General features: G+C 47.9%; 1 protein-coding gene across 1 annotated transcript in view; it reads left to right on the top strand.

The window, feature by feature from the left end:
• The window catches only part of LOC115473506 (zinc transporter ZIP11-like), a 275,025-nt gene extending 251,693 nt beyond the window's left edge, over positions 1 to 23,332 (top strand). The window contains exons 4-6 of the mRNA XM_030208527.1: positions 13,042 to 13,140; positions 19,734 to 19,892; positions 21,841 to 23,332. Coding sequence (XP_030064387.1) covers positions 13,042 to 13,140; positions 19,734 to 19,892; positions 21,841 to 21,919 — 337 coding nt within the window. The 3' untranslated portion in view covers positions 21,920 to 23,332. The remainder of the gene's footprint in view (positions 1 to 13,041; positions 13,141 to 19,733; positions 19,893 to 21,840) is intronic.
• The last annotated feature ends 2,725 nt before the right edge of the window (positions 23,333 to 26,057 follow it).

The following is a 26,057-nucleotide window of genomic DNA, read 5'->3' as shown; positions in this document are numbered from 1 at the left end:
TTGCTCTCTCTGCCCCGGAACAGGAAGTAACCTGTTCTGGGGCACAGAGAGCAAGGAACCAGCGAGGCGCCGACACCCCCCAGCGGCGTTCACCCGGGGCGGACCGCCCCACCGCCCCCCCCTTCCTACGCCACTGGTCTAGTGACCTCTTCCGCCTTCGGGGCAGGAAAGAGCCCCTCTTTCCTGCCCGGAGCGCTGCCCTGCATGCTTCCTTCCTGTTGCTGATCTCGGCGCCGATTCAAAATGGCCGCCGAGAGTTGAAGTCTCGCGAGGTCACTTCAACTCTCGGCGGCCATTTTGAATCAGCGCCGAGATCAGCAACAGGAAGGGTGCATGCAGGGTAGCGCTCCGGGCAGGAAAAAGGGGGCTCTTTCCTGCCCCGAAGATGTCACTAGACCACCAGGGCAGTAGTAAGGTAAGGGGAGGGGGGTGACGGGGTGTGTGAAAGGGGGGGAGGGGAAAATGTGATGGGGCAGAGCGAGGGCGTGGCAGGGGACGGAGCGAGGGCGTGAAAGGGGGCGGGTGGGGTGTGTGGTGGAGGCGGGGCATGTGTCCTTTTGGGGGGACAAAATATGGTAACCCTATATAGGGGCACACAGAACGAATAATGCTACCTTCATTCAACATTACTCAAATCTGTTGTAAATGCAGCGACGTCCGAGTGTGCCAGCTCATTTGCCATCCATTGATCAACCTGAGGATGGAGGGGTCCTTTTACTAAGGTGCGCTGAAAAATGGCCTGTGGTAGCGTAGATACATCTTTTGGGCGTGCGCAGAAGGATTTTTTTTAATGCACCTACAAAAAAAATGCCTTTTTTAAAATTTTTGACGAAAGTGGACATGCGGCAAAATGAAAATTGCCGCGCATCCATTTTGGGTCTGAGACCTTACCGCAAGCCATTGACCTAGTGGTAAGGTCTCACGCGGTAACCGGGCAGTAAAGGTCTACGCGCATCAGAAAATAAAACATATTTTTCAGACGCGCATAGCGGATGCAAGCCAAAATTGAAAATACTGCCGGTGCCATGCGGTAACTACCAATTTGGCACGCATTGGACCTTTGTAGGCAGCTATGCGACTTAGTAAAAGGGCCCCTGACCGAGGCAATCGATGAGAAGATGAAGCATAGCTGCGCCCTGACCAGTCTTTTACTCTGCCTCTCTAACAGTGGGAACTGGGTATCAGCAAGGTGCACTGGACTGAATGGTACAGACCAGGGGCGTAGCCACGGGCCAGGCCCAGCCACTTTTGCTCCAGGCCCACCCACCATAACTAGCCCCAACCCAACCAGTGGCGTAGCTCTCCCAAGTGAGGCTCCAATCTTTTCCTGCCTCTTCTGCCCGCTCTCCCCGTCCGTGTGCTCTGCTCACTTTTACTGCCCTGAAGCACCGGCGATTCCCATAGCCAGCCTTCTGCCAGCGTGTGTCGTCGGGGCCTCTCCTCAGGCGCATCCCGCCTACTCTGCAACTTCCTGTTTTCCGCAAAGGTGGGACGCGCGCCTGAGGAGAGGCCCCGATGATGCACACTGGCAGAAGGCTGGCTATGGGAATCGCCGGTGCTGTAGGGAGAACGGCGCTTCAGGCCAGTAAAAATGACCAGAACTGACCATGTGCAGGGAGCTGTCGGCATCTGGAAGAACACTGCCAAATGCCCTGTGTTTGAAACAGTTGTGGGGTGGGGTGAAGGAGGGCAGCGGGTGGAGAGGAAATGCGAGGCCCGTGCCCACCCAGTGCACCTCCAGGCCCATCTAAAAATTGAACTCTGGCTACGCTACTGGTACAGACCGACTGAAATCACCCTGGGGAATCTCTCCACTAATGTCTCCTGCTGTGCATATGTGCAACACCCACCAACACCTTAGGCTGTTCTCCAAGACTTGGTGAGGAGCTCTCATAAATCATTTAGTTCTGAGGGCAGGTTTTTGGTTGGGTGCCAGAGAGATGAGGCTGGGCTCATAAACCATAGCTCTGGCCTGAGGAGTCCCCAGGGCAGCGTTTTTCTCTGCTTCTTCTGAAAGAACAAGATTTGCCTGCTTTCTTCTGTAGTGTTCCCTACACAAAGCACAAGAGCAGAAAATAAAGTGTCATTTTCTTGCCGCCTGTTGCTTTTACTCTTCTGCAGCTATAAACTCCTGTGTCCTCAACAGCCAGCACCTCCCCAGGATCAGTTAAAAAAAAAAAAAAAAAGTGGGAAGTAGTTCCTCTTCAGCATTATCAGTGCAGAGTATATACCTTTAATAAACTGGCTCCTTTTCACTCTTATCAGTGCAGTGTGTGCTCCTTTGGTAAACTGGCCCTTTTTCGGTCTTATCTGTGCAGTGTATGCTCTTTTTCAGTCTTATCTGTGCAGTGTGTGCTCCTTTGGTAAACTGGCTCCTTTTCAGTGTTATCAGTGCAGTGTGTGCTTCTTTTCAGTCTTATCTGTGCAGTGTGTGCTCCTTTTCAGTGTTATCAGTGCAGTGTGTGCTCCTTTGGTAAACTGGCTCCTTTTCAGTCTTATCTGTGCAGTGTGCACTCCTTTTCAGTCTTATCTGTGCAGTGTGTGCTCCTTTGGTAAACTGGCTCCTTTTCAGTCTTATCTGTGCAGTGTGCACTCCTTTTCAGTGTTCTGTGCAGTGTATGCTCCTTGCTGAACTGGCCATTTGTCAATATTACCATGCAGTGTACTCTTCACTCAGTGCATTTGGTTGTAGTTGCCAGGTTATTGCGGTGCTGTTTCAGTGCCAGCAAAATATTTTTGCAATTTATTAGTTAGAATATTATGGCGAGAGCTACAGGACAGTGAAGAAAACATCTGGGTTTCAGGGTGGACAGAGGAGATGCTGGTGGTTTCCTGCATTAATAACTTGGGGGCCAATGCACAAAGCCTTGAGTTAGTCTTCACGCCACTGAAAAATTAGTGCTACAAAAGTTCTTTGGCATTGAAATTACAGTTGCATTACAATCGCAGCAGTAATGCACAGGCTGTTTGCTAAATGTCAGCTTTCCTGTTGGTGTGTGAGAGACGATTGGCTCTGCACTGAAGGGATGGGTTGATATATATATATTTTTAAAAACAACACACATACAAGCATGCTGGGGCATTCATCAGCCCCTCCTTCACCCGAGCCCCAACAAACATCGCCCAACACACCTCTTATGACCTCCCCCCTGCCAAAAAAATACCCCTAGTATCTAGAAGCACCCATTCAGCCCCGGCCCCATATACCCAACCCCCATCCTAATATTAAAAAAAAAAAAAAGCCCTGGTGGTCTAGTGGCTCCCCCGGCCTCCCATCCCCCCCCCCCCCCCCCCACATACACACAAATTCCTTGGTAGTTTGGTAGGTCCCCTCCCTCCCTCCTCTCCATCCCAAAAAGAATCCCAGGTAGTGCAGCATTTCCCAACCTTTTTGGACTCAGGAACTGGCAAATTGGCTGAGAAACTTTATGGACCAGGGTGGTGGGAAGGTAGATTTGGAGTTCTTCCTTCCCACCCCCACCCACCCACAACTGTCCCCTCCCTACTCAAGTTAAAAAAAACAAAATAATACTTGAGCTGGCAGAGATCCCAAGCCCCACTGGATGAAGACCCCCCCCCCCCCCCCGGCACCAAAAAAGCTAATCTCTACCTCGGCAGTCTGTGGAAGCTTCCTGAGCGGTCAGTGGCACATGGGGAGGGTCAAGGTGGATTACAGCAATATAACTAGGCCTGCCTCTGATGTACAGTCAAGTATAAAGTATTAAAATCACATTTTCTTCAACTCCTATTCTTAAAAATACACTATTATGGTTTTACAAACTTCTGAAATTAAACTGAACCCCCAAGAAGCCAAACTCTGCATATTACACAGCACTAGAGAGCAAGAAAACAGTGACAGGTGGCTTCCTGTATTGTGCAAAATGTAACGACGGCAGGTGTAAAATTTCAAAAACGAACATACTCCAATCACATTACTACTACTACTACTACTTGACATTTCTAAAGCGCTACCAGGGTTTCGCAGCACTGTACAATTTAACATGGAAGGACAGTCCCTGCTCAAGGAGCTTACAATCTAGAAGACAATCTAAAAACAAGTATAGAGTATAGAGTCCGTCTGATAGGGAATACTATAATTCATAAAAGGTTAGGTGCCGAAAGCAGCATTGAAGAGGTGAGTTTTAAGCAGAGATTTGTTATCAATAGAAATCAAACAAAATAAAACATGAAAAAGAAAGTAAGATGATACCTTTTTTATTGGACATAACTTAATACATTTCTTGATTAGCTTTCGAAGGTTGCCCTTCTTCGTCAGATCGGAAATAAGCAAATGTGCTAGCTGACAGTGTATATAAGTGAAAACATTCAAGCATTACTATGACAGTCTGACAGGGTGGGAGGATGGGGGTGGGTAGGAGGTATGCATGGGGACATCAAAGCATATCATTGATATTCTAACAGGATGGGTGTGGATAGGTGAGGGGTGGGGTGATCAACGGAGACATACAGCTTTATGGTTTATAATGGGCTAGGAAGCTAATCAAGAAATGTATTAAGTTATGTCCAATAAAAAAGGTATAATCTTATTTTCTTTTCCATGTTTTATTTTGTTTGATTTCTATTGATAACCTTAAGAGTGGACTAACACGGCTACCACACTCCTCTACTTAAGCAGAGATTTGAAAATGGGTAGGGAGGGGGCTTGGCGTAGGGGTTGAGGAAGATTGTTCCAGGCAAAGGGTGAGGCAAGGCAGAATGAGCGGAGCCTGGAGTTGGCAGTGGTGGAGAAGGGAACTGAAAGGAGGGATTTGTCCTGTGAGCGGAGGTTACGGGTGGGAACATAGGGGGAGATGAGGGAGGAGAGGTAGTGAGGAGCCACAGACCGGGTGCATTTGTAGGTAAGGAGGAGAATCTTGAATTGTATGCGGTATCTGATCGGAAGCCAGTGAAGTGACTTGAGGAGAGGGGTGATATGAGTATATCGGTTCTGGCGGAATATTAGACGTGCGGCAGCGTTCTGAACGGATTGAAGGGGGGATAGGTGGCTAAGTGGGAGGCCGTGAGGAGTAAGTTGCAGTAGTCAAGGCGAGAGGTAATGAGAGCGTGGATGAGAGTTCGTGTGGTGTGCTCAGATAGGAAAGGGCGGATTTTGCTGATGTTGAAGAGGAAGAAGCGACAGGTCTTGGCAGTCTGTTGGATATGCGCAGAGAAGGAGAGGGAGGAGTCGAAGATGAATTATCAAATAAAAATAAAACAAATAGTGGAAATTAGGTGATGTATTTTTATTGCACTAATGTAATACGTTTTTTAATTAGGTTTCAGAGCCCAAAACCTCCTTCCTCAGATCAGGACACTTTGCTGCTCTTACGCTGTCCTGACCTGTGCAGAGAGCTTGTGGCTTCTGAAAGCTAGTAAGTAACATATATATCAAGTTAGTTGAGATAGACATGGGGGGGGGGGGGGGGGGGGGGGGGGAGCCACTGTTTGCCCTGGGATCAGTAGTATGGAATGTTGCTACTATTTGGGTTTCTGTCAGGTTCTTGTGACCTGGATTAGCCACTGTCTATTAGGCTTTTTTACTACCTTTTTGAAGGAATTCACTCAAGTAAGAATAAATCAAACATAAGCAACAGATAATTACAGCAGTAAAAGTATTCAAATAACAATACAAAGTATGGCAGAGTTACTACTTATAATGTCAACACGATACGTAATAGGACACATTTTAATTGACAGTGTAAGATATAAACAAAGATGGAACATTTAGATAGGTAAGAGAGTAAGAGGAGGTAGAAAATGAGGGGACTAATTTAAAGAAAGTGGAATAGAGTAGGATATCATGACTGCAACACTTTATCCAAAATTAAAAATAAAATTCTTTTTTAATTTTTCTAATTATGTTGATCCCAATCTCTGCTTTCCTCTGTCTCCTCTTAATTCTCTTACCAGGGTTTCTTGTCCATTTGTCATTCTTCTCTCTCTCTCTCCCTCTTCCATCTAAGGTCTCCCCCCTTCTCCCTTCTATTCAGGGTCTCCCCCCCCCCCCCTCTATCTTTCTTCCATTCAGGGTCTCTCTCTCTTTCTTTCTCTTCCCCTTCCATCCAGCGTCGTCTTCCCCTTCCATCCAGCGTCGTCTCCCCCCTCTTCCCCTTCCATCCAGCGTCGTCTCCCCCCTCTTCCCCTTTCCCTTCCATCCAGTGTCATCTCCCCCCCTTTCCCTTCCATCCAGTGTCATCTCCCCCTCTTCCCCTTCCATCCAGGGTCTTTCCCCCCCCTCCCCCTTCCATCTAGCGTCATCTCCCCCCTCTTCCCCTTCCATCTAGCGTCATCTCCCCCCTCTTCCCCTTCCATCCAGCGTCGTCTCCCCCCTCTTCCCCTTCCCCTTCCATCCAGCGTCGTCTCCCCCCTCTTCCCCTTCCCCTTCCATCCAGCATCATCTCCCCCCTCTTCCCCTTCCATCCAACGTCGTCTCCCCCCTCTTCCCCTTCCATCCAACGTCGTCTCCCCCCTCTTCCCCTTCCATCCAGTGTCGTCTCCCCCTCTTCCCCTTCCCCTTCCATCCAGCGTTGTCTCCCTCCCTCTCTGTCTCCCTTCCCCTTCCATCCAGGGTCTTCCCCCCCCCTCTCGCTCTCTCCCCCTTCCATCCGCTGCCTTCCCTCTGTGTCTCTCTTTCTGTCTGTTCCCCTTTTCATCCAACATCTCCGTTTGCCCCCCCCTCACCCCTCTAGTCACTAGTGCATCCCTCTTCCTCCTTGTTCAATTCAGCATTTCCTCTCTCTTCCTCCTTCCATCCAGTGTCTCACCGATCTCTGTCCCCTTCTAGCCATCATCTTTCTTTCCTCTTTCCACCCCCCTGCTTACATCCATACATTCTTTCTTTTTCTCCCTCCTTCCCCCCCCCCCCCCCCTTGATGTTCCCTGTTCTGCAAGCAGAATGGTTGAGGATGTCTTGTGCCCTGCAGTGTGAGCATAATTGCTCAGCTTTTGACTAAAAAGTGGTGAAATACTTCAAAAGCTGGAGCATCACATTACTGGAGGCAGAGGCGTTGACCCACTTATCACAGTTAAAGGAGACAAAGGGCAGCCCAGGAGTCTTTCAAGTGCTTATTGATAGGGCTGTGCTGAATAGGAAGTGTGGTGTTTGTGTACAGGGGAGGTAGAAGGTAAGAAAATTTGGATTTAGCTGAAACTAATAAACAGTGGCCCAAATGCTCAAAACTCTAGCGCTCTTCCGAACAGCGCCATAAAAATACTGTAAAAAAAAAATGCGCAACACTAATGAGATGCAAATATTGGCGCGCTGATAGCGTTGAGCATTAGGGAGTTTGGTGGGAGGATTGTGTAAGCTCGGCTCCTGTGCGCATGCGCCTGGCAAAAACCCAAATATGAAGCACATATTGGAGTCTGTTTTCTGCGGTCTAAATATAAGCGTTAAAAAAATTTTTTTAGCTTGGATGATGATATATTTAAACGCAGGAAACACGCCAATGGGCGCTTTCACTTTTGGGTCTACTGTGACTTGCAGATACTCGTTCCTCACGACCAGCTCTTGAGGGCTTGCACGGGCTTCCTTCTGCTTTCAAAAGCAATCAAAGCTGGCAGATTTTGAAGAAGGAAACATGAAAAATCCTCTCCTCCAACACCCTAAAGCCTGCTCTGGCTTGGCGTTATTTTTTTGCAACGGTAATATAGTTTTGTTTTGGGCGCTGTTTTCTGAGCGTTGGGGAGGAATACAAAATGAGTGGAGGAGTAGCCTAGTGGTTTGACCCTGGGGAACTGGGTTCAAGTCCCACTGCAGCTCCTTGTGACTCTGGGCAAGTCACTTAACCCTCCATTGCCCCTGGTACAAAATAAGTGCCTGTATATACATAAACCGCTTTGAATGTAGTTGCAAAAACCTCAGAAAGGCGGTAGATCAAGTCCCATTTCCCTTCCCTTATGACATCACAATATCAGAAGTGAGCCAAGTATCGGGCAACCAAGCCATTGTGACATCTCTGATGAGGTTGGCTCTTATTGGTGGAATGAGTGGAGGAGTAACCTAGTGGTTAGTGCAGTGGACTTTGATCCTGGGGAACTGAGTTTGATTCCCACTGCAGCTCCTTGTGGCTCTGGGCAAGTCACTTAACCCTTCATTGTCCATGGTACAAAATAAGTACCTGAATATATGTAAACCGCTTTGAATGTAGTTGCAAAAACCTCAGAAAGGCAGTATGTCAAGTCCCACTTCCCTTTCCCTATTTCAGATTCTAAATGGAATATTGCTACTATTTAGATTCTGTTGCTACTATTTGAGATTCTACATGGAATGTTGCTATTCCACTAGCAACATTCCATGTAGAAGCCTGCCCTTGCAGATCAGCAATGCGGCCGCGCAGGCTTCTGTTTCTGTGAGTCTGATGTCCTGCACATACGTACACATGTGCAGGACGTCAGATTCACAGAAACAGAAGCCTGCGCGGCTGCATTGCTGATCTGCAAGGGCAGGCTTCTACATGGAATGTTGCTAGTGAAGGAGTAGCCTAGTGGTTAGTGCAGCAGACTCTGATTCTGGGGAACTGAGTTAAATTCCCACTGCAGCTCCTTGTGACTCTGGATAAGTCACTTAACCCTCCGTTGACCCAGGTGCAAATAAGTACCTGTATATACTACATAAACTGCTTTGAATGTAGTTGCAAAAACCTCAGAAAGGCGGTATATATCAAGTCCCATTTCCGTTTCCCTTCCCTTTCTCTTTCATGAGCTTGACTACGTTAGCATGCTACTTACACTGTTCATCTGCACGCTTATTCGCTCTCGCTCTTTGGGCCTCTGAACATTCTGCGCAGGTATATGCCGGTGCTAGTCTGACACTCCAGGGCTTCTAATTCCCTTTTAAATCATTTTTATTGAGCTTTTGTACAAAAACAGTGTAATAAGGTAAGCCGAATTGTAAATATCAATGAAATGGCATAGATTTCCAAACTATATGCTTAAATGATATAGGTAACGATGATATAGTTAGAACGTTGCAAGATATCTAATATTTTAGGCCAAATATCCAGCCAAAATGTATAGACATTATTGCATTCAAGCAATACATGTTTGAGTGTACCCTTCTGATTGGAGCAAGACCAACATAAATCATTGGGAGATAATTTACTTTTAAAGGATTTAATAAGAGTCCAATGAGCTCTGTGTTGTAAGGAGAGGAAGGGTCTTGGACTATTTAACCAGAAGAGAGACCATTGTTTGCTTGACAAATGTTCACTAGTATTTTCTTCCTATGCTTTTTGAGAAGAAACGTTACATTTTTTTTAGACATAGTATGAAAAAAATATATAAAATGAAGAGGCTGAAGTTTGAGTAGGAAATAGATTAAAAAATGATTTTAATGGAAGGGAATTTGATACAATTTTAATATTAAGGTGTGATTGTTTAATTTCTTGCTGTAGTCTATACCAGTCAAAGAACTGAGAATCAGGTAATTGGGATCTTCCCGTGTTTACTTTTGAGTGTACTCGAGGAACAGAGGATACTGCAAGCTATGGGATCCTGTCCCAAAGGGATTACGTAACCCTGTGAAGGACTCAAATGCGCTGGGTCCTCTCTAGCCTCAGCTTAGCTCAGTGTTCATGACATCACATTAAGAAAGAGACTGGGCAAAAATCGGATTCATGGAAGAGTAGCAAGGTGAAAACCCCTGCTATCCAAGAGTAACATTAATACTTGTCTCAAACACACACATGCATGATTCCCAAGCTTTTTGGGATAATGTTCTATGGCTAGATGAGTAAACTTTGGACAACACGGGTCCCATAATGTCTAGCGTAAAGCAAATAGAGCATTCCACAGTAAACCACATACAGTGTTTGGGTTTCTGCCAGGGTCTTGTGACCTGAATTGGCCATTGTTGGAAGCAGGATACTGGGCTTGATGGACCTTCAGTCTGTGCCAGTATGGCAACACGTACATACTTGGGATTCTGAATGGAACCTTGCTACTCTTTGGGGTTCTAAATGGAATGTTGCTACACTTTGAAACTCTGCATGGAATCTTGTTATTCTTTAGAATTCTAGAATCTTGCTACTCTAAGGTCCTACATGGAATGTTGCTACACTTTGAAACTCTGCATGGAATCTTGTTATTATTTAGAATTCTAGAATCTTGCTACTCTTTAAGGTCCTACATGGAATGTTGCTACACTTTGAAACTCTGCATGGAATCTTGTTATTCTTTAGAATTCTAGAATCGTGGTACTCTTTGGGGTTCTACATGGAATGTTGCTACTCTTTGGGTTTCTGCCAGGGTCTTGTGACCTGAATTGGCCATTGTTGGAAGCAGGATACTGGGCTAGATGGACCGTTGGTCTGACCCAGTATGGCTATTCTTATGTACCAAAAGTCAAATGGTGGTAATGGTAGTGTGACGTGTGGGAAATTTGTCATTATTGAAGGAGCCATGAATTCTGCACAGTACCAGAAAATTTTGGCTTGTCTGTCTGTCTGACCTGAAGCTGAAGTGTAATTGGGTTATGCAGCAAAACAATGATCCAAAACATCAGAATGGCTGAGGAGAAACAAAAATTATTCTGGATTGGCCTAGTCAAAATCCCGACTTAAATCCAATAGAGGTGCTGTTACAGGACCTGAAATGAGCAGTACATGCGCAAAAACCTACAGATGTGTATGAATTGAATAAGTTCTGCAAAGAGTGAGCTGAGATTCCTCAACAGCGATGTGAAAGATTGATATTAAATTATAGGAAGGTTTGGTTGTAATTATTGCTACTAAAGGTGGTGCAACCAGTTATTACAGTTAAGAGACGGTTAGGGGATGAAATGCTGTTGGGTAACTTTGTTCCTTAAATAATAATTTAAAATTGTGTGATGTGTTTAGTCAGGTTCCATTTGTCTGATATTACATTTTGTTTAAAGATCAGTGTGAGATATGTGCAATAATAGGGAGAAACAGGGGACGGGAGGACTTTTTCACGTCACTGTATGTGTACATAGCAGTGGCGTAGCTACGTGGGGCCACATATCTCGCCAAAACGTTTATGTGGTCTTCATCATAAAGCATATGAGGACACGCTTAAAGGTTTAACAGTGTCCGCCCTGGAGGAAAACCATGACAGGGAACATATGTGAGATATTAAAATACTGTCATAGTAACATATTAACATAGTAGATGACAGCCGAGAAAGACCTGTACGGTCCATCCAGTCTGCCCGACAAGATAAACTCATATGTGCTACTTTATGTGTATAACTGACCTTGATTTGGATCTGCCATTTTCAGAGCACAGACCATAGAAGTCTGCCCAGCATTAGCCCCGCCTCCCACCACCGGCTCTGCCACCCAATCTCGGCTAAGCTTCTGAGGATCCCTTCCTTCTGAACAGGATTCCTTTATGTTTATCCCACGCATCTTTGAATTCCGTTACCGTTTTCATCTCCACCACCTCCCGCAGGAGGGCATTCCAAGTATCCACCACTCTCTCTGTGAAAAAATACTTCCTGACATTTTTCTTGAATCTGCCCCCCTTCAATCTCATTTCATGTCCTCCAGTTCTACCGCCTTCCCATCTACGGAAAAGGTTTGTTTGCGGATTAATACCTTTCAAATATTTGAACGTCTGTATCATATCAGCCCTGTTTCTCCTTTCCTCCAGGGTATACATGTTCAGGTCCGCAAGTCTCTCCTCGTACGTCTTGTAACGCAAATCCCATACCATTCTCGTAGCTTTTCTTTGCACCACTTTAATTCTTTTTACATTCTTATCAAGATGCGGCCTCCAAAACGGAACACAGTACTCTAGGTGGGGCCTCACCAACGGCTTATTACAGGGCATCAACCCCTCCTTTCTTCTGCTGGTCACACCTCTCTCTATACAGCCTAGCAACCTTCTAGCTATGGCCACCGCCTTGTCACACTGTTTCGTCACCTTCAGATCCTCAGATACTATCACCCCAAGATCCCTCTCCCCGTCTGTACATATCAGACTCTCACCGCCTAACACATATGTCTCCCATGGATTTCTACTCCCTAAGTGCATCACTTTCCATTTCTTCGCATTGAATTTTAATTGCCAAAACCTTAGACCATTCTTCTAGCTTATGCAGATCCTTTTTCAAGTTTTCCACGGGTGGGTCTGGTTCAGTGGAAAATGAGAGTGGGCTCAGGAGGAATGCAAGGAAATATTTCCTTAAGGCAAGGGCGTAGCCAGACAGCAGATTTTGGGTGGGCCTAGGCAAGAAGTGGGTGGGCACCAAGTGTTCTTCCCCCCCCCCCCCCCTCCCCACCAAAAAAATAGCTGGTGGGCAAATGCTTCGCTCCACCTTGGCAATCTGCAGCAGGCATGTGCTGAAAACTGAGCATGCGCAGGTGCCAGTATCGTGGAGAGCAGCATTTTTGTTACCATCAGGGGGGAAGTCTTCAACTGGCAGAGCTTGGGATCCCCGCCAGCTACCGCTAAACATGTACTACTGTTGGGTGGGCCTGAGCCCTAAGTGGGTGGGCCCTGGCCCACCCAGGCCCACCTGTGGCTACGCCACTGCCTTATGGAAAAGGTAGTGGAATACTGTAGACCACCTTGAGTGAATTCCTTCCAAAAGGCGGTAAATAAATCCTAATAAATAAATATGTGGAATATCCTCCCAGTTGAGGTAGTGGAGATGAACTGGATGTGAATTCAGGAAAGGATGGGAGAAGCATTGTGGATCTCGGGAGATGAAAGGATTGTAGAGCTTCTGTGCAGGGCCGGATTCATGAAGACCAGTGAGGAGAGGAGATTCCTACCCAGAGTTCAGATATCACAGCCCTAGAGCAAGCAGAATTGGCCTCTTGTCTAGCCCAGGGATTTGGTTCCTTCTAAGCCAGCCACCTTTGCCTTTATCAAGGCTAAAGAGATTGGACTATTTTGGAAAGGCACCTGGATAAGCCGTCTGGTCTTTTTCTGTTTAGTGAAGTTAAAAGTTTCTTGGGATAGTACAAAACAGTGTGATATTGCTGCACGACAACTGTTTAATGTATAATGCAGCTAACATTGCGATAAGAAATAAAATTCTGTCATTAATTTTTCATGGTTTGTTTGTTTTTAGGAATCTAGCAATAGGAATTGGAATTCAGAATTTTCCGGAAGGTCTGGCGGTGAGCCTCCCTTTACATGGGGCTGGTGTTTCCACATGGAGAGCCTTTTGGTAAGGAGAATCGCTACAAGCTTGCCTGTCTGTGCTTCTGGTGTCCTTCCCCCTCCAACATGACCAACTCCCTTCCTGCTCTGACCTTTGAAAAATGTCCCTGGTGTCTTGCGTCACCCACCCCCATCCCGTCCCGACTCCTGAAAAATTCCCTAATGTGGCAGACTAACCCCACCCGGGTACACCTCAGGATACGTGCCGGGGAAAGGGTGCCACCATTCTGAAGATGATGGTGCTGGAGGCTGAAGTGAGTGGGCATTGCTCCTGCTTCATTTTAGAATATGGGGTCTTGGGGAGGCGGGGCTTGGGAAGGGGTCCCCAGGAGGGTGTTCCCACTAGACTTCAGGAACTTTGTTCTTTGTGGTTGGGTCAGGTGGGGGAGATGGAGGGGTGCCACTAGAAACCAAGGATATTTTTTGGGGGGGAGGGGGTCAGGCTGGGAAGGGAGGGATTGGTCATGCCCAGAGGGAGGGAGGTGCTGCTAGACAGGGATATTTTTTCAGGGGATAGAGGGGTGAGTGGGGGGGAAACGGAACAGGTGTCTGGTTTAGGACAGGCTTGTCAGGGCATTGGGTTGGGGGGGGGGAGCGAGTGAGGGGCTGATGCAAAGTTCTGCAGAATGCTTGCCCACAGGTTCTTTTGGTTTTTTAACGTTACCCTTCCTGTTAGTGCCTGAGCCAATCAGAAAGGTGACATTTAGCAATGAGCTGTGGATTACTGCAACTCTGTAACATCTTTCCTTTTGTAAATAATTTGAAAGCGTTACTCGGTGTTTCCAGATGTAAATGGAATGTTAGTGTCATCCAGTCAAAATTCAGGACATCGCTGCTCACAGTTGTAGGCCATTCCCATGAGGTTTATCATTCCTTGCCTCACTGTTAGAAGTGGAGTGGAGGAGTAGCCTAGTGGTTAGGGTGGTGGACTTTGGTCCTGGGGAACTGAGGAACTGAGTTCGATTCCCACTTCAGGCACAGGCAGCTCCTTGTGACTTTGGGCAAGTCACTTAACCCTCCATTGCCCCATGTAAGCCGCATTGAGCCTGCCATGAGTGGGAAAGCGCAGGGTACAAATGTAACAAAAATAAAATAGATACTATTGGAGATTCTACATGGAATGTTGCTACTATTGGAGATTCTACATGGAATGTTGCTACTATTGAGATTCTGTTGCTACTATTGGAGATTCTACATGGAATGTTGCTACTATTGAGATTCTGTTGCTACTATTGGAGATTCTACATGGAATGTTGCTACTATTGGAGATTCTACATGGAATGTTGCTATTCCACTAGCAACATTCCATGTAGAAGGCTGCGCAGGCTTCTGTTTCTGTGAGTCTGACGTCCTGCACGTATGTGCAGGACGTCATACTCACAGAAGCAGAAGCCTGCGCGGCCACATTGGTGATCTGCAAGGGCCGACTTCTACATGGAATGTTGCTAGTGGAATAGCAACATTCCATGTAGAATCTCCAATAGTAGCAACATTCCATGTAGAATCTCCAATAGTAGCAACAGTGGAGGAGTGGCCTAGTGGTTAGGGTGGTGGACTTTGTCCAGAGGAACTGAGTTTGATTCCCACTTCAGGCACAGACAGCTCCTTGTGACTCTAGGCAAGTCACTTAACCCTCCATTGCCCCATGTAAGCCGCATTGAGCCTGCCATGAGTGGGAAAGCGCAGGGTACAAATGTAACAAAAATAAAATAGATACTATTGGAGATTCTACATGGAATGTTGCTACTATTGGAGATTCTACATGGAATGTTGCTACTATTGAGATTCTGTTGCTACTATTGGAGATTCTACATGGAATGTTGCTACTATTGGAGATTCTACATGGAATGTTGCTATTCCACTAGCAACATTCCATGTAGAAGGCTGCGCAGGCTTCTGTTTCTGTGAGTCTGACGTCCTGCACGTATGTGCAGGACGTCATACTCACAGAAGCAGAAGCCTGCGCGGCCACATTGGTGATCTGCAAGGGCCGACTTCTACATGGAATGTTGCTAGTGGAATAGCAACATTCCATGTAGAATCTCCAATAGTAGCAACATTCCATGTAGAATCTCCAATAGTAGCAACAGTGGAGGAGTGGCCTAGTGGTTAGGGTGGTGGACTTTGTCCAGAGGAACTGAGTTTGATTCCCACTTCAGGCACAGACAGCTCCTTGTGACTCTAGGCAAGTCACTTAACCCTCCATTGCCCCATGTAAGCCGCATTGAGCCTGCCATGAGTGGGAAAGCGCGGGGTACAAATGTAACAAAATAAATAAATAAGTTAGGTAGCAAATCTCCCCGTCCGAGATCTTGATTTGGTCCAGTTAAGATCCCAAAGTTCAAAACTGTATCAGCAAAATAGTGTCCAGGGTCTGATGCAGGGAGAGAAATTAAACCAGAAAATCCATCAGTGCAAAAATGAAATTTCATTTAAAAAGTGAATTATTGACTTACCCCGGATTCTCTATTTCTTGCCCCTGAGATGAGCACACAAAATAATTGAATAATGAGCTGATAACCATCAACACTTGGCTGTTAGCCACCATTATTGATGTTAATTGGCAGTCATTAAAATTTGCACGCACATCTGGCTGCGCTCTATTCTAGAAGGGGGTGTGTGGCCATATGAGGTGCATGGGGCGTGTCAAGGGCATTCCAAAATGTGTGCGTAGTTATAGAATACTGGGTCAGCTCGCCCAACTTGGTTGCCAGCATTTATACCAGGTTTCAGCGGGCATAAGTGAGGCATGTGCACATTGCTAGACATCAAACCTAACCTCTGTCCCCCTGCCCTCAAAATTACTGTCTGGAAATTCAGTAAATAGTCTGCACTGAACCTGTCTATTGCTCCACAGAAGAGGTGCTAAGGCTGAGCCATTTTGCACAGAAGATAAGTCAGCCCCTCTTTTTAGTAGGAGGTGTGAATATGCTGGAATGCATATGCGTCATCATCAGTTTCTCCTCAGGCTGCACTGTGAGCCTGGAAACCTCGGGGTGTGGGGGGGGGGGGGGGGTACTGTGTCCACCTTGACGATTGTCTGGAGGTCCCTATGGGATGAAGCGTGAAAACTTGTTTATTTCAACAGGCCTTTGGAGGTTAGGTTAAGAAGCAAATGGAATGGGTAGGTTAATTATTATTATTATTTGTTACATTTGTATCCCACATTTTCCCACCTTTTGCAGGCTCAATGTGGCTTACATAGTACCGTTAAAAAAGTGATGCGTTCTTTGATTGGTAGCCAGTGCAGTTTTTCTCTGAGTGGTTTGGCGCTGTCAAAGCGTGTTTTTCCAAATATAAGCCTGGCTGCTGTGTTTTTGGTGGTCTGAAGTTTCTTTATGATTTGATCCTTGCATCCCGCATAGATTCCATTTCAGTAATCTGTGTGGCTTAATACCATGGACTGAACCAGGTTACGAAATATTTCCCTCGGAAAGAATGGTTTGAGTTTCCACAGTGAGAAAAACATTTTCTTTATGGTGGATTTCACTTGGGTCTCTAGTGATAGGGTACGGTCGATTGTTACTCCGAGAATTTTTAGGCTGTCTGAGACAGGGAGGGTGTAGCCTGGGGTGTTAATGTTTGTGGGTTGTCACTTTTATCATGTGACATGAGATGGTGTCAGGAATCTATGGTGAATAACTGGATCATTCCCCGATTGCACCAGGAATAGCCCGATTTATAAAGGACCATATGGTGCAGAAGAAGTTACCTATTTCTGCTGATCAGTGGGATAAAAGTGAATAGTCCGACTGCGGAGTGATACTGTCGCCATGAGCCAAGCACTAAGGATAAGTGAATGATTTTCTATATAACGTAATTATCATTCTTGTATGAAAAGCAGCACGGCTGTGGACTGCAGGCCCTAGGTGGCAGGGGAAGGTTGAGGCTTTTGTATTAGGGTGAATGCGGGGAGGATCCTTAGTTAACATAAGTTGATTCGTGAGTAGGTTTCGGGGGGGGGGGGGGCGTTTTTTTTTTGACTATGTGATTTTTGTCTCTCTTTGTCTATTAGTACAATTAGTGAAGGAGATAGTGAGTTTTTTTAGATCACTCGTTTTTCTCACGTATACTTGAGTTTTTTGCGTTTGGTCTTTTTCTCTCCTTTGCTCCTTTCACTGGGATCTATGATAGTACTCTACTCCTGATTTTAATAGGGGTTTGACAAATGCTTTTGATATTTTCCCTATTAGGAGCTTTGAGGTTCCTTGTTGATTAATTTAGAAGAAAATAATTTGGTGATTGAATTCTCTAATAACAAAGAGACACATTTACATAACGTATGTATAATGTAACGTCATCAGCGTAGAGAAATGGGTTGAGGCCTTGGGTGGATAGGGTCTTGGCTAGTGGGGTCATCATGAGGTTGAAGAGGATCGGTGATGGTGAACTCCACAGCCTGGTTTCCACGGTGATATGTTTGTTTTTGATTTCATTTGATAAGTTATTGTGGTTAGAAAGCCCTTAATCCAATTCAGAGTGCCACCACTGATACCGAAGTATTCTAGGAGTCTTAGCAGTATGTTATGGTTGACCATGTCGAACGCACTTGACAAGTCAAATTGGAGGAGGAGAATGCTCTTGCCTATTGCTATTTCCTGCTTGAATTTGGTTAGGAGAGTGAGTAGTACTGTTTCGGTGCTGTGTAGGGGTCGAAATCCTGATTGTGATTCATGTAGTATAGTTTATGTAGTCGAGTTGTTTGGTCACCAGTCCTTCCATGAGTTTGACTACTAAAGGGATAGAAGCTACTGGGCGGTAGTTGGTAATATCATTCGGGGGGTTTTTTCTTGGTGTCTTTTGGTATTGGGGTGAGCAGGATGTTGCCTTTTTCTTGAGGGTATATACCTTGTTGTAACATGAAGTTTAAGTGGGGATGTGAGATCTATTATGAAGCGTTGGGGTTTTGAGCAGTGATATCACTGAAATGGAGCATTACATTTATGGTTTGATGAGTATATTTTTTGTATGTCAAGTTTTTATTACGTGGTGGTGTGATGTATCTTTGTTTCGTGATTTTATTATGCATATTGATTTGTTCACCGCCAAGTTCTTTGGATTGTGCAGGTAATAAATATGTTAAATAATAAATCTGGATTCTTAAGGTCACCATCCCATGAAGTTGATGGTCTTTCCGTGTAAAATTCTTTACTGATATGTAGAGAGGATTCCTTCTTGTGCAGTTAATGTTTTTTTCTCAGCTTCAGAGTGTTTGCAAAGGTGATTTAGAAGTTGTCTCCTTGATCGTAGCAACATTCGAGAACAACGTAAGCACACCTTTTGCTTATGATCAGGAACCAAGCACACGACTCAGTGGTAAAATTCTGAATCTTTCTGTCGCATCTTGACCAAGATCTAAATTCGAACTTCAGCAACATTAATAAGTTTTGGAAAATAACAAAGCAGGAACTGTTTTGAAATCTTAGGGGGAGAGCTTTGTTTTGTGCCCGCTAGCTGAGCGCAGAAAAAACAAAACTGAGTTGCTGAGAAGACAGCCGCGCCTGGGAAGGGCCACGTGTGCTCAGAACTGTACATTAATTTCCGAGCTGAGGGAGAGCAGTTCATCCAGGTGCCGTTGGATGATGTCACTCACTTGTGTGCCTGACTTCATCCTGCTTGTTGAAGGAAAATCAAAAGGGGAAACAAATTACTTTCTCTTTCAAACTCAATGCAAAGTCCTCTAGCAAAAGGCAGCTTCTGGTTTTTGCAGGGAAGTGGCTGGTTTGGAAACAGGCCCAGAAAGATTGAAAAGGACACGGGGCTAGGAAAAGATAAGCCAGGTGTCCACCCATTTCTTCAGTCTGTCTGTGTATGAGCCTTAAGTGGGAATTGTGTTTATGAAAAAATGATTTAAGTTTATACACCTCCCCGGCAGGGCCGCCAAGAGACTGGGCCGGGCACAGGGCAAGGCCGCCCCCAGGGCCCTGGCCCTGCCCCCCCCCCCCCCCCCCCCGAGGTTGCCATTGCCGCTCGCCGCTCCCCCCTCCACCCGCCCCCCCTCTGTCCACCACCGGGCCAGGCCCCCTGCATTGAAATCACAGCGCCTCTCACCGCCGTGTAAAAGCGCTGCAGGCAGCAGGGCAGCAGATCGCCTCCCTTCGGCCCTCCTTCCCTCCTTGTGTCCTGCCCTTGCGGAAGTTACGTCAGACGAGGGCGGGACACAGGGAGGGAAGGAGGCCCGAAGGGAGGCCATCTGCTGCCTGCAGCGCTTTCACACGGAGGTGAGAGGCGCTGTGATTTCAATGCATGGGGTTGCGCCCGGTGGCAGACGGTCAACAACGGAGGGCGGGTGGGACTGTGGCGCCGGGCCCCCCTTGGAGGCCCGGGGAATTTTGTCCCCCCTGTCCCCCCTCTCTCGGCAGCTATGCTCCCCGGTCTGTCCGTCAGTGACTACCGCTGAGCATATAGCTGTCCCTTCAACATTTTCCAGGTTTTTCTTTTGCCCATCTCTTTACATCTGTCCCAGAAGATCACAACCTTGCTTTGTTCTTTACTCCCTGCCATGAATCCCTGAGTTGCACCTTTATAGTGACCTGCTCAGTAAATAATGGCTGTGCTTCCATGTTTTAACTATTGCTTCTTACCTCAATTTCTTCAAAGGTACGGCCAGTTAAGCGGTATGGTGGAACCTTTGGCTGGGATATTTGGTGCGTTCGCTATTGTGTTGGCTGAGCCGCTCCTCCCCTATGCCTTGGCTTTTGCGGCCGGGGCAATGGTTTACGTGGTCATGGACGACATCATCCCGGAAGCGCAAACCAGGTATGAAGGTTTCTGCTTTCTGTGAATGGAAGGATCTCCTGCAACCAAGCTGTACCCTGAATAGATTGAGACCAGTAGATGAGTGGAGGAGTAGCCCAATGGTTAGTGCAGCCGATTGTGGACCTGGGGAACTGGGTTCAATTCCCCGCTGCTGCCTGATGGGCGGCAGTGGGTTGAGTTCCTGGGGAGCCAGGCTCAAGTCCCTCTGCAGCTCCACGTGACCCTGGCCAAGTCACTTAACCCTCCGTTGCCCCAGGTACAGCAGTGGTACAATGTACTACCTAGACTGTGAGCCCAATAGAGACAGACCCAGTACCTGTAATGTGAAGCTGTAAACTGCTTAGGTCTAAGCGGTATAGAATCAGTCAAATGAATGAATGACCAATGTTAAAAAGATGAGAATTACTTTATACATGTCTCAGATTGCAATAGAGTGAGCTAAATCTATTTTTTAGCTGGAAGACTGAGTGGACGTTTGCCTTGAGGGAAGCAGTTTAGAGAAGACCTAGGAATCAGAGCCTACTCAGGTTTAAAACTATCAAAATTGCTCGCTAGCAGAGAGAAAGGGAAGGGCATATGCTAGAAAAACTTAAATATACAGCCAGGGCCAGTCTTAGCAAATGTGGGGCCCTGTGCAGACCAGGACCCCACCCTAGCTCCACCCCTCCAAGCTCCGGGGCCCCCTCCCTCTGAGCTCCAGGGCCGGCCACCCCTCCCTACGAGCTCCAGGACCAACCCCCCTCCCTCTGAGTTCCAGGACCATCCCCCCTCCCTCCCTCCCTCCCAGCTCCAAGACCCCCTCCCGCCCTCCCTCCCAGCTCCAAGGCCCCCTCCCAGGTCCAAGGCTCCCCTCCCAGCTCCAAGGCCCCCTCCCAGCTCCAAGGCTCCCCTCCCAGCTCCAAGGCCCCCTCCCTCCCAGCTGCAAGGCCCCCTCCCGCCCTCCCTCCCAGCTCCAAGGCTCCCCTCCCAGCTCCAAGGCTCCCCTCCCTCCGAGGCCTCCCTCCCAGCTCCAGGGGTCTCCCTCCGAATTTTAAAAATCATCTTACCTCATCGGGTTACAGCGGCAGGCAGCAGCAGTGAAAAGCGTGCGAGCTCGGCGCTTCAGGAGCCTTTCTTTCTCTCTCTCAGCTCTGGTCCCGCCCTCCCGCCCTCATTTCCTGTTTCCGCAAGGGCAGGAGGGCGGGACCAGAGCTGAGAGAGGGAAGGGAAGGCTCCTGAAGTGCCGAGCAGTCCGCACGCTTTTCACTGCTGCTGCCTGCCGCCGTAACCCCGACGAGGTAACTTAGATGACTTTTCAAATTCAGAGGGACGGGGGACTGGAACTCAGGCGGTTGGGGCGAAATTCAGGCGTGCCGCGTGGGGCCCCCTTGAGCACGAGGCCCTATGTGGTCGCCTCGCCTAAGACCGGCCCTGTATATAGCAAACCTCTGTAGAAGCTGGAAGAGGGTCCATTCTTCATAGAAAGGAAAGCAGATAACATGAACTCAAAAGAAGGTGGGTTTGGAGGAAATGTGTGAAAATACGGCTCTACAAATTAGTGGACAAAATAGTAAAGCCCCCCCAAACCCTATCCCAGCACTGTTTGGCATAGTTATTTATTTCCAGTGTTATACACCGGCTCTCTCCAGACAACCTACAAAGCCTTCAAGCCACCTTGGAGGAGATACACTAGGGCCTTGGCCAAGAGCAAGGGTGAGAGATGAAGCGAGAACAAAAAGGGCGAAAAAGTCAGACTGGATGAACCCAAAGGTCTTAATGTGCTGTTATAATAAACGTTCAAAGGAAGTTTCCACCTGATATATTTGTTGGGCTAACCTTTTCTTTAAAGATGAGACCTAGGGTGTCTGTAATTCATAGAACTTAATAACGTATAGACCGTCCCGTCTTTCAGCTTGAAATCTTGACACTGTGGCCGAGTCTTTGGAAAACTCTCTCTTTCTCTTTGCAGTGGAAATGGAAAGCTGGCTTCTTGGACTTCGATTCTAGGCTTTGTGGTAATGATGTCATTGGACGTGGGCCTGGGCTAGTGAGAAATCCTCCTTCCAGAAGCCCCGGGATCATTTTAACGGGAGCAGCGCTTGTCTTGGAGTATAACTGGGAAAACTTTTTAATTATTTTCTTCTGTTTTTCCTCATGTTCTATTGTGTCTTTCCCCAAAGTTGTGTTAACTCTTAGGTGATAGGCTGCCACCAAGTTGCTGACTTTTTTTTTTTTTTTTTCTTAATGGACTGTAAAGGAGAGAACTGTGTAGTAAGGATGAGATTGAAGTGTCAAGCTTTTAGTCTGTTGTCCTCCCTCCATGGTCTTAACTTATCGTGGTGACAAGGCCTTCTGAAGGCTGCCTTAGCATCCACATAGTTAAAGCAGCAAGACTGTTGACTGTGATCTGTACTTGAACTAGATGCAAGGGGGATGCCCAGATGAAAAGTTGCTGACTTTCCCCTTCATCAACCCTCTTTTACTGCTGTGCCCCAAGGGGCTCATTTACTCATCAGCGTCAGGTATTTTAATGCAAGCTTTAACTCGCATTAAACAGCTCCCACCATACTCCAGATGCTAATGTGGAAATCCCTATTAGAAATGGAGCAATGTGCCTTGCAGTTAACACACAGTACGTGGCCTGTGCATCGTGGACCTGTTAACTGCTTCTCCAGTGGTGTAGCTAAAGGAATTCCGGGGCAGTGATCCCGGCTATCTTCCCCAGGGTTCTGAAAATGCCCCTGTAACAGTTGCCACAGAGTTGTCAAGGTCATACCCTACTTTTGCCTGTTGATGCTTGTTTAGCACTAAACCCTTAGAACGCTTTAGTAAATGCATCCCGAAATGTGATTATTTCCTACACCGTGATGATTTGAAGCAGAGAGGCTGATTGGTAGCATGTGACCATGTGATCAGCACACAGCGAGTCAACGGACAAGTAGCAGTCGAAGCTTTTCTGTGTCCTCTGGTCTGCGGACTCTTGAGCCTTTGTAAATAGTATTCCCTAAGTCTGCCAGTTATTCACGTTTTGCCTGGTGACATCCTAAGAGGATTGTTTACAATTTTTGTCATGAAGGAAAGTATGAAATGTGACAGGCCTGTCATTTTTCAGGGTTCTGAGCACGAATCAACTCTAGGTTGAACAACCTGGGGTCAGTATTTAGCAGGGGTGGACTGACAAGTGGTTGGCCCCCCAGGCAGTAAAGGTCAATGGGGCCCCCCTGACCACTGCCCGCCGCCGTCCCCTCCTGCACCGCTGCATCTGGCCTTCCCAAGAGCCTGGTGGTCTAATGGCTTCTTCGGGGCAGGAAACAATCCCACTCTTTCCTGCCCGCTGCTGCTACTCTCCATGGCGGCACCACCGCAATGGCTGCCGAAACTTATGGTAGTCTCAGCAGCCATTTTTAAAACATGGCAGTGCTGGCGTCAGGGGCGTAGCCAGACTTCAGCGGGACGGGGGTCCAGAGCCCAGGTGAGGGGCACATTTTAGCCCCCCCCCCCCCGCGCTGCCGACCCCCCTCACCATTGCCGACCCACCCCCCCGCCGCCGACCCTCTCGACACCCCCCTCCCGCCGCCAACCCTCGCCCGCCGCCGCCGTCATCGTCGCCTACCTTTGCTGGCGAGGGACCCCCAACCCCTGCCAGCCGAGGTCCTCTTGCTTCCCGCGCAAGGCTTCGTTCTGTTTCTGACATCCTGAAACAGAGTGAAGCCTTGCGCGGGAAGCAAGAGGACCTCGGCTGGTGGGGGTTGGGGTCCCCCGTCAGCAAAGGTAGCCACGGCGGGGAAGGGTTGGCGGCGGGAGGGGGGTCCAGGACCAAATGTACGGGGGCCCAGGCCCCCGTGGCCCCACGTAGCTATGCCCCTGGCCGGCACCACCATGCAAATTAGTAGTAGCAGCAGGCAGGAAAGAGTGGATTCTTTCCTGCCCCCTCCCCCCCCCCCCAGAGGCCACTAGATCACCAGGCCCTTCAAGGTAAGACCAGGAAGGGCTGCAATGTGCGGGCAGCCGGGCAGAGTGGTCAGTCCACCCCTGGTATTCAGTGAGTTAAACAGCCAGAAGCTTCTGACCATTTAAATTGCTTGTCCAGAGTTGACCGGGTATATTGATGGGCTCTTAACTGTGCCACTGAAAATGTCCGGTTAGTGCCTAAGCGAGAACCAGCTGTTTTGTGGGCATTCCCAGGGTGGAGTCGGCAGTCAAGCTGGTTAAGTGCTGATGTTCAGTACTTACTGCATAAATTTCACCAGATAAAACACAGTCCTATCGCTATGCAGTCCACTTAAGTGTTGGATATCACATGTAACCCAGACATGACCCAGCGTTGAATTTCTGGGGAATAACGCCGGCAGTGGTCAGCAAGACGCCGAGTTCTGCCTTTTGAATATCTACCTCTATGAGCAAACACACAAGATGTGACTCAGCTAACGTTTCCCTAATGTGATGGAAGGCAAGGTGCAGACCCAGGAGGCGAAATCCCGTATGTGCACCCAAATGCTTTGCCCACATGCTTGACATTCCCTTCTTCATGCTTCTGGCACGTTGAACGTTTTCGGTGGTGTGTATTGCTGCTGTTCCCACTCTCGCTCTTAGTTAGGGCCTGGGGTGGGTGAGCTCTGATGTTACATGAACATTTTCTGGGGATTGTTTTGGTCACCCCTGAATCAAGAACAAAACATAAAAATAATATTTAAAAAGGATCGGCCAAGCTTGCCCTGGTGAAACCCAGAGTGCTCCTGCACTAAGATCTCATGCAGAGTGGACGATATATGCTTTTTACCTAAACAGCCACAATTCGGTGCAAATAAGTTCTGTATCCCTAGATTTCCCTCAATTATCTAGATGAGAAGTCACCTGTGACCCATACAGAGGCATTATCACATCCTTTGTTCTCTGGGTTCTGCCTCTTTCTTCTGTCCCACTCACCCCAGCATCACTCTGGCATTGGTCTAGGGGTGGGCCAGGCCCCACCCAAAATTTGTGCTCCCTTAGTGTGGCTGCCAGCTGAAGACCCCCTCCTCACTGAACAGACTCTTAAAACTTTGGCTGCCACTAATGATGTCCTCCTGCTCCCCTGCACCCCCCCCCCCCCCCCATGCATGCTCAGTTTCCGAATGGGTGGAAGTCGGCAGCCCAAGTTTAGGAGTCCCTTCAGCGAGGAGGTCTTCAGCTGGCTGGGCTTGTGGGATCCCTGCCAGCTCAGGTATTTCTTTGAATTGAGGGGGGGGGGGGCAGCGCCGGGGAGGGAGGTGGCAATTAAAAAATTTTGGGCCCCCCTCCCAAATCTGCTGTCTGGCTAGGCCACTGCGCTGGTCCTTTTCTTACTATGTTTTTCAGTTATCGCTTACGTAAAGTTATACTTAAATTGAATTTGAATATTAAATATATTCTCTAGAGAAATGAACAGCATCTGCAGCAGATGGGGGAGGGGTAGCCTTAATTTCTGTGAGAAAACAGATTCCAATCCTAGAATTCATTGTACGTCATGGTAAAAGGTGGGGGGGGGGGGGGTGCTGCCAAAGTCTGACATTTGATGCTTCGAGTGGGGAGAGTCCGTCATGTCTAGAGATATAAAGGCCTTGAGGGGAAAAAAGTCCATTAGTTATACTTTCAGTCTTTGAGTATAAGATCCCCCCCCCACCCCCTGGAATTTGTTTCTATTTTTCTTTCATTCTAAGCTTTCACAAGATCTCCAGATGAGGACATAGCAGTGCCGTAGCGAGGGCTAATGACACCTGGGGCGGGTCGCTGCTGTGCACCCCACCCCCTGGGTGCAGCACGGCGCGACCCCCCCCTCTCTGCGGCGCACCCCCCCCCCCTCCGGAGCGAAACCTCCCCCCCCCCCCCCCCCCCCGGACCGCATTCTTATCTGCGGGAGGGCCGATCTGCCCCGAGTGCACGTCACTGAGAGCTGCGTCGGCCCCGCTGGTTCCCTGCTCTCTCTGCCCCGGAACAGGAAGTAACCTGTTCCGGGGCAGAGGGAGCAGGGAACTAGTGGGGCCGGCACCCCCGAGCGCGTGCACCCGGGGCGGACCGCCCCCCCCCCCCCCCCCCCCCCTTCGTACGCCACTGGGACATAGTCCATGTACACCTGATCACCAGATAACTCCACTGTCTAAGGAAACATGCTATCAATCAGTACTGAATAATTCATCAGGTCACTAATTATGCAAAGACCCAGAAGCC

This window comes from Microcaecilia unicolor, chromosome 6 (genome assembly GCF_901765095.1).
Source record: "Microcaecilia unicolor chromosome 6, aMicUni1.1, whole genome shotgun sequence".
NCBI lineage: Eukaryota > Metazoa > Chordata > Amphibia > Gymnophiona > Siphonopidae > Microcaecilia > Microcaecilia unicolor.
Note: the sequence above shows the minus strand (reverse complement) of the source record. Positions and strands in the feature narration are given on the sequence as shown.